Here is a 13,148-nt window from a genome sequence, read left to right as displayed (position 1 = left end):
ACGCCCCTCGTACAAAGCATGGTTTTTTTTTTTTTAGTAAGTATCATTTTTAAATATGGCTGCTGCAGCACGTCAGTCGTCCAGAGCATGCGTGCTCAGTACGTACATCTGAAGGCTAGCCACAAACGCCATTACGGAAGCATTCAGCTGTATTTACGTTTGTGTGTATTGAAAATGCCTCTGACAATTAACGGTCTTGCCAAGTGTGAAGTACGCGCTGTGACTAATTTTCTAAATGCCAAATATTTGAAAGCTGTTGAAATTCATCGCAGATTAGTGAAGTGTATGGAGAACTCACTACGAACGAAGAAGTGGTTAGAAAATGGGTTAGAGCATTTAAAAAAGGCCATACTAATGTCCACGACGAGAAGCGAAGGGTGACTGCCTGTCATTATTGAAGACTTGGTGCAAGAATTCGATGCAAAGGTTGAGAAAACCGACACTACGATTTCATCGTTAATTTATGAGTTGCCAGAAATTTCAAGGAGTGTTCTTTATGAAATTGTGTCAGGTTGCTTAGATTTTCGGAAGTTGTGCTCACGATGGGTACCGAGGAGAGCTGACGGAGGTGCACAAAACCCAACGCATAGGTAATGATTTGACTTTCCTTGAGTGGTACATTGATGAAGGTGATCCTTTCCGTGACGGCACATACATGGCTAAATTTTAATATGTATACAACTTTGTAATAAATCAGTGCATCCTATAAAGAGTCTCAACATCAACAAGATGTCAAAATTGGACGATAAGATGGTAGATTCCAAGTGGCAGCAAAAATACACGCAGTGACAAGTAACATTTTATTAGTGTCTGATTCAGCTAATTGATCCATCCAGGGTGAAGATACATGTTGTACGAGTGTAAAGGATAGGAGGAATGAGTGAACTGTTCAAGAGTGTTTTTAACTATGTTCCATGTATTGGGTTACAACATACATTATTACAAAAAAAGCAAAGTATACATATGCTGGTCTAGATTTGAGGTTATACAGGACAATGCGTAATGTTAATATGATATGATGTTGTATCTTGAGACTTTGATGTAAATATGCTGATGAAGGGAGTTAAGGCTCCCGAAACATGTGCGTATAAATAATTCAAATATTAATAATATATTGATAGAGTGGACTAAACAATCACCCATTGTACATTATTATTTATTGAGTCACCACGGTGCAAAAAAATCCACAAGCAACACACCCTGCCTATCCCAAAACACAGTGCACACGAGTTTGCGAGCTGAAATTATTTGCTTGCAGTTCACCTACTTGGGTGATGTTGAGTATCTCCATTCCGTGGATTGCTGTTTTAATTCCAGTGTAACATAAGCCACCCAAGTTTCGTCGGTGGTGACAATTTGTCTTAGGAACGGATCACCTTCATTAATGTACCACTCAAGGAAAGTCAAATCATTACCTATGCGCTGGGTTTTATGCACCTCCGTCAGCTCTCCTCGGTACCCATCGTGAGCACAACTTCCGAAAATCTAAGCATCCTGACACAATTTCATAAAGAACACTCCTTGAAATTTCTGGCAACTCATAAATTAACGATGAAATCGTAAAGTGTCTGTTTTCTCAATCTTTGCATCAAATTCTTGCACCAAGTCTTCAATAATGACAGGCAGTCACCCTCTACGCTTCTCGTCGTGGACATTAGTATGGCCTTTTTTAAATGTTCTAACCCATTTTCTAACCACTTCTTCGTTCATAGTGAGTTCTCCATACACTTCACTAATCTGCGATGAATTTCAACAGCTTTCAAATCTTTGGCATTTAGAAAATTAGTCACAGCGCGTACTTCACACTTGGCAAGACCGTTAATTGTCAGAGGCATTTTCAATACACACAAACGTAAATACACCTGAATGCTTCCGTAATGGCGTTTGTGGCTAGCCTACAGATGTACGTACTGAGCACGCAAGCTCTGGACGACTGAAGTGCTGCAGCAGCCATATTTAAAAATGATACTTACTAAAAAAACATACTTTGTTCGAGGGGCGTTTGAAAAGTCCATGCAAAAATAAAAACTACTTACGTGTTTGAGGTAAACCTTTTTTATTTTTCGACATAGTCTCCTTTTAGGCTTATACACTTCGTCCAACGATGTTCTAGTTTTTTGATCCCTTCCGAATAATAGGATTTGTCCAAGTCTGCAAAATATCCATTAGTGTTTGCAATCACCTCCTCGTTTGAATAAAATCGTTGTCCCGCCAACCATTTCTTCAAATTGGGGAACAAATAGTATTCCAAGGGAGCCAAGTTCGGAGAATAGGGGGGATGTGAAACGAGTTGGAATCCTATTTCCATTAATTTTGCGACCACAACTGCTGAGGTGTGTGCTGGTGCGTTGTCGTGATGGAAAAGGACTTTCTTGTGGGCCAATTGTGGGCGTTTTTCTTGCAGCTCGGTTTTCAAACGGTCCAATAAAGATGAATAATATGCACCTGTAATAGTTTTACCCTTTTCCAGATAGTTGATGAGGATTATCCCTTGCGAATCCTAAAAGACAGTCGCCATAACCTTTCCGAACGAAGGAACTGTCTTCGCCTTTTTTGGTGCAGATTCCCCCTTGGTAACCCATTGTTTAGATTGTTGTTTGGTCTCAGGAGTATAGTAATGTATCCATATTTCATCCACAGTGACGAAACGACGCTTAAAAGTCCTCCGGATTCTTCTGGAACAGCTGCAAACCATCCTCGCAACACTTCACACGATTCTGTTTTTGGTCAAGCGTGAGCAATCGCGACACCCACCTTGCGGATAGCTTTCTCATGTCCAAATGTTTATGCAAAATATTATGTACCCATTCAGTCGAGATGCCCACAGCACTAGCAATCCCATGCACCTTAACTCTTCTGTCACCCATCACCATATCATGGATTTGATCAATGATTTCTGGATTCGTAACCTCCACAGGCCGTCCAGAACGCTCAGCATCACTTGAGCCCATATTGCCAGTCCGAAAATTTTGAAACCACTTATAAACTGTTCTAATCGAAAGTGCAGAGTCACCATAATGTTTATCAAGATTCTCTTTAGTCTCCTGAGGCGTTTTGTCTTTCAAAAAGTAATGGTTAATTCTTTTTCTTTCATTTCTTGAAAACCACTCGACTTCCTTGATTCACACGAATGCCAAACACAAAGAAATAGACCATTATGGCTGAAACTTGGTGTGCGTTCATTCAAGAGATGCTACTAAACATGACCTCGATACGCGCCAGTGGTGCCATCTCTCGAACTTTGCACGGACTTTTCAAACCACCTACGTATAAAAACCTTCGGGTTTTTCCTGGCATAGATCTCTAGATTATAAAAGTAGAGGAATTTTGCATCCACAAGAGCACATATTTTTAAGCTGTATTTGTTTGCCTTAGAAGGAATGTATTGCCAAAACCCACATTTTTTTCTGAAGACCTCTAGTTCCTCATTAAGTGTGACATTCTAACCAAGAGAGTAATATATTTTACAATTACTCACGAATTTTGTGAACAAGTACCGAACTGGTGCAAGATGATCGATTTTCCTTCTTTCCTGCTTGCACGTCCGGTCATTGAAACTAATGCACCTGATAAGGAATTTGAAACGTTGCAATGGCATCACAAGTCTAAACTTTCCAACATCACCATCCGTACCACACAATTTCAATATTCTCTGCATGCTGCCTCTCGGTGCATCTTCCAGATAGAGTACACAAATAAAAGCTTTTATTTCTACCTTGTCCGTCAACTTCGCATCCCTTTCTCTGCTGAAATTAACTTGAACATCTCCTATGTAATGATTTGTACACTTAACAACAGTACGGCACAGAATAACGTTACCACAACTTTGCAACACTGTACTGTAAGACAGGTGGGTGAGCAGATAATTTGTCAGACTGCAGTTTGTCCTTGACTTGCCACCGAAGTAGTTGCAGAGCATGGCGGTTAAAAATGGCTCTAGGTTTGGTAGAAAAAACATTTGTTGTAGAGCATTATTTCCACTCATACAAAATGGTCAATTAGGGGAACCAAGTGTGAAGATTGTGTTGGAACGTTTTCAAGAGGAATTCACTAAACCTCCTCCCAAAAAGAGAACATTGCTACAGTTGGTGCAAAAATTAAGACAAACTGGAAACATTCTCTTCTGTGTCAATGAAAAGGGCAAGAAGTTTGTGTTTTGCAGAGCAGAGGTTCCAGCAAAATGAAACGACAGCACACACAGCTCAGAATACCGAGCGTGTACTGTGAGAACATTACCTATAACGCATTACCTCCTTACAAACCGATTATCCATTCCCACCAAATTCTCCCGACCTTACACCACCAATGGGGTTTTTCAAAAGAAGTGTATAGAGATCCACTGTCTCCAGATATTAAACTGCTGAAGACCAACATCAGATGTGTAATTCATTCCATATCCAGACACAATAGCAGGGATGGATAACAACCTGCAGCACAGGTATGAAAGATGCCGTAAGTTCGGTGGTTCCTATCTGGAACATATCTTGTGTTGATATGTGTTGATAACTTGTATTCTCAAATACAGTCAAATAAATCAATAACTGATTTCGGTATACTTTATTCTGTGCCATACTGTACATCATCCGCATATCTTCGATCAATGAACAACTTCACAAATCCAATGGCATCTTTGCGTTTCTTGCTTGACCAATGAGGCCTCTGACAGAATTGGGAAGAACACTGCACCTTCCTCAAATTCGTCACACCATATTTTCCTATAGTTGTACCAGGGTCGTCTAAGAACAAGAGTCATCTGCATCCATTCCACTCTCAGTCACTTTCTCTTTCCTCAACAATATGATTATCACTTTCAAATCCCTCGTCACTGATACATCATTACGGTTAATGACACTTTCACAAACAATTGAACAAATTAATTCAGCGTCATTTGTGTTTTCTGCGTTGAAGCACTCCATGTTTATAGCCGCTAACACACCTACTCAAAGCTGTCACGTCACTATAGGTCGTGCTGCATCCCACATATACAAAGAGAAGACCGATAGGAAACACGAGGACAGAAAGACAGCAAACCCCAACAGGGAATTCCCAGAACGGCAATGAGCAGCTACTCAAAAGCATGGACTAATGGAGTTTATCATTTGAAAAATATGATGTGATGAAAGACATGCGTATTTCACTGATATGGCGCGACTGATGGAAGGGTACTCGTGGAGCCTCGGTTATACATTTTCAAGAACTGAAAATTGAAGATACCAAAGAGTAAACAATGTTCATGAAAATTAACAAAGAACAACCTGATATGTCTTTGAGAAATATAGATGATAAAATTCAATGACCAGATACTTTTATGAAGGATGCTGCACAAGTTATGCATGACAGTTTCCTTTTTAGCAACAGGAAAAGCCACTTTAATTGCATAACCCACTTCCACTTCCAAGCAATTTTATGTGCACATCTTCAGAAACTATGCACGAAACAAAAAGAACATTTTACTTACGCACCCAGCACTCAACAAAAAGCATTACAGTCCTAATATGTCAATGAGTCTTCTGGGGACATCCACTCGCCCAAGAAGATGGGAATGGTTTCTATTCATTCACTTTGTCATTTTACTCATCACATCACTCGGCTAAGTACTGTATTTTACGTTCACATTGAGGACGTATTTGGATAAGTTTACTGTCTTGGCCAAATACTAGTCAAGTGTAAACTTGACTTCACAGTACCCTGTCAACAGATAGGCACAGTGAGCGTTTTGGAACAGAAAATATTTTGCCCATCAAAATGCATAAGGATTAAAAATGCACACGGGATGAAGTCCATCATACTACTTTCATATTTGTTCTTTATTCTCCACCAGGCATAAGCCTACTTCTTTATTCAAGGGTACAAATGCACCATTCTAAAATTCATGAAAGTCCATGAGGATGGCTTGTGCAATATCTGATCTAGAGCCTATCTTGTGTTCAGTTTTCCTATGTAATGAAGCAAAGTCATATTCCTCCGCTCATGAAATCATAAGTTAAATTAATAAGGGTTTGTATATATATTTAATCAAATACCGAATCATAACTTATCACAAAAACACCCCTTTACACCATATAAAATACCAAATATATAGGGCTACAAGCAGATTCCTTTTCTTTCTTGTGGCACAGAACTACAGCAGAGATGGACTTCACACACACTCTAGTCGTAAAGCCTGGAACCTCATAAGAAAACTTGGTAGTGACCCTACAATGAAACGCAAAAGTTTGCCAATGAACTCAAACACCATTGCCTCCAGACTGACACAAATCTCTAGAGCGAAGATGGACAAGGTACACGCAAGGAGTGTCAAGAAGCAACTAAGAACGAGAAGATCACAATTGACATCCCATCCGGAGTATTCCTGTGACTTCAGTACTGAAGAACTGGACAAGGTTCTATCCAAGATAAAGATAAATAAAGCTGCTGGTCTGGATGAAATCTATCCTGAGTTTCTGAAGGCCATAGGCCCTGGTACAAAACAATGGCTAGTCAACTTCTTCAATGAAATTCTACGAACTGGTAAATTACCTAAGTTGTTAAAACAAGCCAAAGTAATTGCAGTCTTCAAACCAGGAAAGGAAGGAACTTATGCTTCACATTATCGACCAATTTCACTCCTTAGCGTAATGTACAAGATGCTTGAAAGAATAATACTTAACCGTATCCAAGAAGCAATAGAAAGAGTCATCCCAGTTGAGCAAGGGGTTTCAGAAAGAATCATAGTTGTTGTGATCAGGTGTTAACACTGACAACAGAGATTGAAGCAGGATTCCAGAAAAGACTGAAGACTGCTGCAGTTTTTGTCGACCTTACATCAGCCTATGACACGATCTGGAGAGAGGGACTGTTGCTCAAGTTTGTTCAAGTCATCCCTTGTCAGAAGCTAGCATGCTTACTAAACAACATGTTATCCAACCGTCGACTTGCTGTATTTCTGAATGGTGAAAGAAGCAGGTGGAGATCTCTAAATAATGGTTTACCGCAAGGGTCAGTTTTATCTCCCATTCTATTCAATCTTTACATCCATGACCTGCCAAGAACAACTTCAAAGAAGATACAGTTTGCAGATGATCTAGCTTTAATTACTCAGAGTACGGATTTGGCACACTGTGAGGATGTACTTACAGAGGACCTAGCTATCATGTGCGACTATTTTCATAAATGGAGACTCCAACCAACTCCTAGTAAAACGGAAGCAACAGCATTCCACTTGCATAACATGGAAGCTAATCGGAAGCTACATGTGCTTTTCAACGGAACAGAAGTCTCCCACAACTTCTTCCCAAAACATCTGGGTGTCACACTGGATCGGTCCTTGTCTTCAAACAGCATTGCTCGAATCTGTCAAAGAAGCTGAGTACAAGAGTAAATCTACTGCATAAACTAGCGGGCAGCAACTGGAGTGCAGAAGCAAACACTCTTCGCACTGCTTCACTTTCTCTAGTATACTCGGCTGGTGAGTACTGCGCTCCTGTGTGGGAAAACAGCGTACATTCAAGCAAGATTGACGTACAGCTCGATGAAACCATGAGAGTTGTTACTGGTACAGTTAGGTCCACTCCTACTCAGTGGCTGCCTGTTTTAGCAAACATTGCTCCTCCAGATCTGAGGAGAAAAGCAGCAGAAGTACAGTTGCTCAAGAAGACCTTTGCACACAGGAACTCACTTTTGTTCAATGCCTTACGAGATCCACCTGTGATGAGGTTAAAATCCAGGAATCCACTCTGGACTGATCTACACTCCTATGAAAAATTCAGTGTAACAGCAGAATGGAGACAGCAATGGGAACAATGTCCACCCACCAACGCCTTTCTGATTAAAGACCCAACGAAGAAAGTGCCAGGTTTCAATCTTCCTCGACATGAGTGGTCAAAACTCAACCGTTTCAGAACAGGCCACGGCAGGTGCCGATATATGATGAAAAAGTGGGGATATTGTGAAAGTGCTGCGTGTGAGTGTGGTGCTGAGAAGCAGACATTGCTTCATGTTGTTGAGAGCTGTCCACTGTCAGCATTTAAGGACGGTTTACGGACTCTGCATGAATTGACACCAAGTGCAGTGGACTGGTTGTCGAAGCTGGACATTCTAGTTTAATTACCGCTATATTTTAATTTGTATGTTAATTGTATATTTTTACAGATTATGCTTGCAAATGCCATACGATAATAATAATAATAATAATAATAATAATAATAATAATAATAATAATAATAATACTGTTGGTCAGCATTTAGGAAAAGACATATTGATTTAAAATTGCATACTAACCTTAAGTAGAGTCATCTTGGCCTCTTTTAGTTTTCCAGCTTTAAAATACGCTCTTGCTAGATACTGAAGTACTTCTACATGATGGTACTTGTAAAACTTCCGTAAGCAGTTTTCGTACTGAAAAGAAAACAAACCACGATGTTCAGCAAGATATATGAGCAAAACACACGTAAAAGAAGTCTCATTTCACATACACACAGAGAGACAGAATTCTGCTTCTTGTCTAGCATGGAGGTCTACTGCCGCAGTCAAATGCAGTGTTCAACTTTACAACACCAGGTCTGAGTTTACTTGTGGTGAGAGACGGGAAAAGTTGTGAGCCTTAACAGACAGCTAAAAACAGTGTGTCTACTTCTTGTTAGGATAAGTTGTTGGTTGTTACAGATGATGAAAACCCGCACTAAAATGTTGTCCAGTTCAAAGATTCTGCCAATTTACCTGCCTATTCCACAGATGGTCTGCCAAGTGACTAGGCTCGGTACACACTGGCATACATTTGCCGTATTAAATGAGTCTGTGAATGGAATCACATTGTTGTTTTCCACTGAGTCTATAATTAACAAATCAATTGATGGGTCAGCGATCATCTCATGCCATGGTGAAGTAGATAAGATCTAAATTAAGTGGCATATACCATATAATCCCAAATAAGAACCACACCCAGACTTTCTAACAACAAAATTCAGGGGAAAATTACATGTGTACTGAACTATTTTATAACATTTCGTAAAATGTCACAAAATTAATTTGCAAATAACAAAAACACTTTATACAGTAGTACTCCGCTATACTGAGTACGGCATGTAACTAGAACACCATCGTAACAAGTTCTTTTACAGCCCCTAACAAATTCCTATATTAATCTGTGTGATATCCTATGGTTACAATGAGAACCCTTTCACTCATCCATCCCAAAGAGTATATTCATCCGCAGAACACCAAGTGATATTTAAATCTAAGAATTTCATTTTTGTCCGTATTGAACTGAGAATGGAAGATAGGAAACTTAAAAGGGTCCACCTTTTCAATACAAAAATGTTATAGTTTATTTACAACATATATTTACACTTGGAACTAGTTTCGACACTGTTTGGCGTCATCTTCAGCCAAAATGTGGGAAATAGGCTAGCATGTAGACATTTATATTACACAAGGCGTTACATTAAACAATACACATCTTACGAGGAGATAAAAACAGGGACGAATATAGAAACAAATGAATCGTTGAGAAAGCAAAAGTTATACATATTAAAAATAACCTTAACTACACATCTTGCAGTGCGAAAATATTCGCCTTGAATGATTCCTGAATACAAAACGCACGCGCACACATTTCTGAAGAGCCAGCAGGCAGGAAAAAGCAAAGCGAAACCTTAAGAGTTCTTCTGAGAAGAGTTCATCATTTTTTCTATGTTCTGACTAACTAATGAAGTCTCCCTTGAGTTCCTGATAAACATACACAACAGGAAATTCTCCTTCACTCTCAACAATAGCCATAAAGATCAACGGTAAATTGCGTTTTACATATTGTGCAGAGACGTGAAAGCATGATCTTGAACATGATATAACTTCTTCATTTAACCCTTTTTTTTTTTTTTTTTTTTATATCATGTTCAAGATCATGCTTTCACGTCTCTGCACAATATTTAAAACGCAATTTACCGTTGGTCTTTATAGCTATTGTTAAGAGTGAAGGAGAATTTCCTGTTGTGTGTGTTTATCAGGAACTCAAGGGAGACTTCATTAGTTAGTCGGAACATAGAAAAATGATGAACTCTTCTCAGAAGAACTCTTAAGGTTTCACTTTGCTTTTCCCTGCCTGCTGGCTCTTCAGAAATGTGTGCGCGTGCGTTTTGTATTCAGGAATCATTCAAGGCGAATATTTTCGCACTGCAAGATGTGTAGTTAAGGTTATTTTTAATATGTATAACTTTTGCTTTCTCAACGATTCATTTGTTTCTATATTCGTCCCTGTTTTTATCTCCTCGTAAGATGTGTATTGTTTAATGTAATGCCTTGTGTAATATAAATGTCTACATGCTAGCCTATTTCCCACATTTTGGCTGAAGATGACGCCAAACAGCGTCGAAACTAGTTCCAAGTGTAAATATATGTTGTAAATAAACTATAACATTTTTTTATTGAAAAGGTGGACCCTTTTAAGTTTCCTATCTTCCACCAAGTGATATAGCGCAGTTTTTTTTTTTTTCATTAGCCAAAAGACCTATCTGTGTCAGTGCGACATAGAGCCAACTGCAGTAGTTTCTTTCATTATCAATATTTATACACTCTGGCAAGACTGACTCAGTATTTAAAGTGAATACGATCAATCATCTCCCATCTTGATTTCCCGCTACATTCACTAGCGAGCACTCTTGTCAATATTCAAAGGCACTGTCAAAGTCAATTAGTAATGCCATTTGACTCACAACTCCAGCTGTTTAAACAAGAACATTATACTTTCTTTGGAACATTCAACTGGAGTTCAGCGATAATAGATAACCAAACTTCCAAATTTAGGTGACACATTTTGAGCAAGAAAACAGAAACATTTGCTAGAGAACCCTACTACTGTCATATCGTTTTTAAGAATGAAACTGAACTTGCACATTCACACAGTATCAGAATTAGAATATAACTTACGAGTAAGGAACAGCAGGGAAATCATCTGTGAAAACGTAAGTTTTTAACAAACTGATTGCAATTTCACACACACTTTTCTTGTCTCTTTTCCTACTTTTACAAAAAATCAGCTGGTGCAGCATGTGGTTCTGGTAACACTTTGTTTAATAGTGTGTGTTTTTATTCCTTGTTTTTAATAATGTGTTTTTTACAGGTATGTTATAGTGTAATATTTATATTGTACTTGTATCTTCAACAGACTGAAAAGCTTTTAAGTTACACTAACAAGTCACATTCGATGTGAAACTGCTGTTGCCACACTGACATGCATAATGGACAATATATATCAGACCATAATATGAACGATTTGAATAGAGCTTGCACCCAATTTTCAGAAGCAATATCTTTGAAAAAATATATAAGTACGGGAGGTATTCAGGACTATATGGTACTTGTTGATTTTAGCTGCCATGTGAAACCAACTGCCTTGGATTAAGTAGAGGTACACCAGTCACCCCAAGAAAGAATATTCCAATGTATTTGAAACATTGGTAACCTGTACATAAGGTATATAAAACAAACAGTATGGTCCAGTCTGCAAAAAGAAATAATGATACTCAAAACATTCATAGAAATAATAATAGTTTAACAAACCATGGAAGCTTCATCTCCAAGATACAACACTTCAAATCACCCAGACACACTGAGAACCTTCGTAAGAAGATGAGTAAGAACTTCACTAGACTAGCCTTTCTGAAGCACTACAGGAACCACAGCATTATACTAGAAAATGAACTACCACATGGAGAGCTAGCAGACAGACCATATTCTCCATGAAACCAGCATAGAATTTCTACGGGAATGAATTAAAGACATCAGAGAGACTCTGGACTATCTCAATAGTCAACAATTTTGTCTGCACCTCACACCTGCCAACATGTTGCAACTCAATGAATGAACTGTAGAAGACAGTGTCAGCATATCTTAGCATATGCTAAAATTAGCCACAGACAAGCAAAACAAGGAGTGGAATTACCTCTTGCAAAATCAGAAACCAGGACACTCTAAACCACAAAATAATTTCTACAGGGTAGCTGATTTTAACTGTCTGCAGAGACTGATCACCTCACATCAAGCAGAGGTACATCAGTCATTTTGATAAAGATTACAGCAATGTATTTGAAACATCACAAACCTGTACATAAAACGATAACACCCTCCAACCAGGAAGAATAATTTATAATATATGGCATAACTTTGGCATATGGAATAGGGCAGGGATGCTTCATACCTCAATCCACTGAATTTACTTATTAGTAGCAGGAAATATTTGACATAGAAGAATGCTACATGTGAGGTGCTGTTAACAACAAATATATATTTAAACTCAACTAAAGTTGATCCTAAGAAGTTTTGAACTGCCTAAATCCTAACAATAAATTTAGTTGAATAAAATACTAGTAGTGTATAATGAGCCAACCAGGTGGCCATGATTGGTAAGGCATCAAGTCCATACGGTCTAACACCACAGTTAGACAGTTCAAGTCCTGTTGATCGAAAAAGTTTCACAATCAGAATGCTAGCCGTCAGGGTAGGAGACGTGGTAGTATACAATTTCTGATCACCAGATTGCATGCCAAAAGCCCGGATTCAATTCCAAAACCACTTTTGTATTTATTTGGAGTGAGAGAATATGAAGCTGTTAATGACTATTCGTCCATCGGGTGGCAAGGAGTCCTCAAGAGACCCCTTGGTGTTATTCAACAGGAATAGGTTATGTGCCAGCACCAAGTTTCTCTCACTTTTTTTTTTTTTTTTTTTTTTCAATTTCCTAATGGTTTAACGTTTTTGGTGACGTAAAGATGGTAAAGGGCTAGGTTTGGAAAGGTAGCAGGCCGTGGCCTTAATTAAGGGGTGAAAATGGGAAACTGCAGAAAACAATTTTCACGGCTGCTGACAGTGGGATTCAAACCCACAATCTCCTGAAAGCAAGCTCTCAGCTACGCGACCCTAACCGCGTGGCCAACTCAGTCTGTCCTCTCCCTTCCTATTATCATGAATCACATAATTCCTTTCATCTCATTAACTGCTCTAATGAGGTTAAAATCAGGAAGGAACCACGGATGGACACACAATATGCTATACAATAACAGACACAGGTTTCTAACATTCAAGAGATCCATTGCCACATCTTAGAGCATATCTGTTGTTTTAATTGCTCCTTATATATCTGAATTTCCATTCATTTAACTAAGAAGGAAATACTC

The 13,148-nt window shown here is 38.8% G+C and overlaps 1 protein-coding gene across 1 annotated transcript in view; it reads right to left on the bottom strand.

Moving 5' to 3' along the window:
- The window catches only part of Ctr9 (RNA polymerase-associated protein Ctr9), a 346,065-nt gene that overhangs the window by 185,081 nt on the left and 147,836 nt on the right, over positions 1 to 13,148 (bottom strand). The window contains exon 13 of the mRNA XM_067142937.2: positions 8,260 to 8,376. Within this exon, the coding sequence (XP_066999038.1) occupies positions 8,260 to 8,376 (117 nt within the window). The remainder of the gene's footprint in view (positions 1 to 8,259; positions 8,377 to 13,148) is intronic.

Source organism: Anabrus simplex, chromosome 3 (genome assembly GCF_040414725.1).
Source record: "Anabrus simplex isolate iqAnaSimp1 chromosome 3, ASM4041472v1, whole genome shotgun sequence".
NCBI classification, from domain to species: Eukaryota; Metazoa; Arthropoda; class Insecta; order Orthoptera; family Tettigoniidae; genus Anabrus; species Anabrus simplex.
This window is presented reverse-complemented; position numbering and strand designations above follow the sequence as displayed.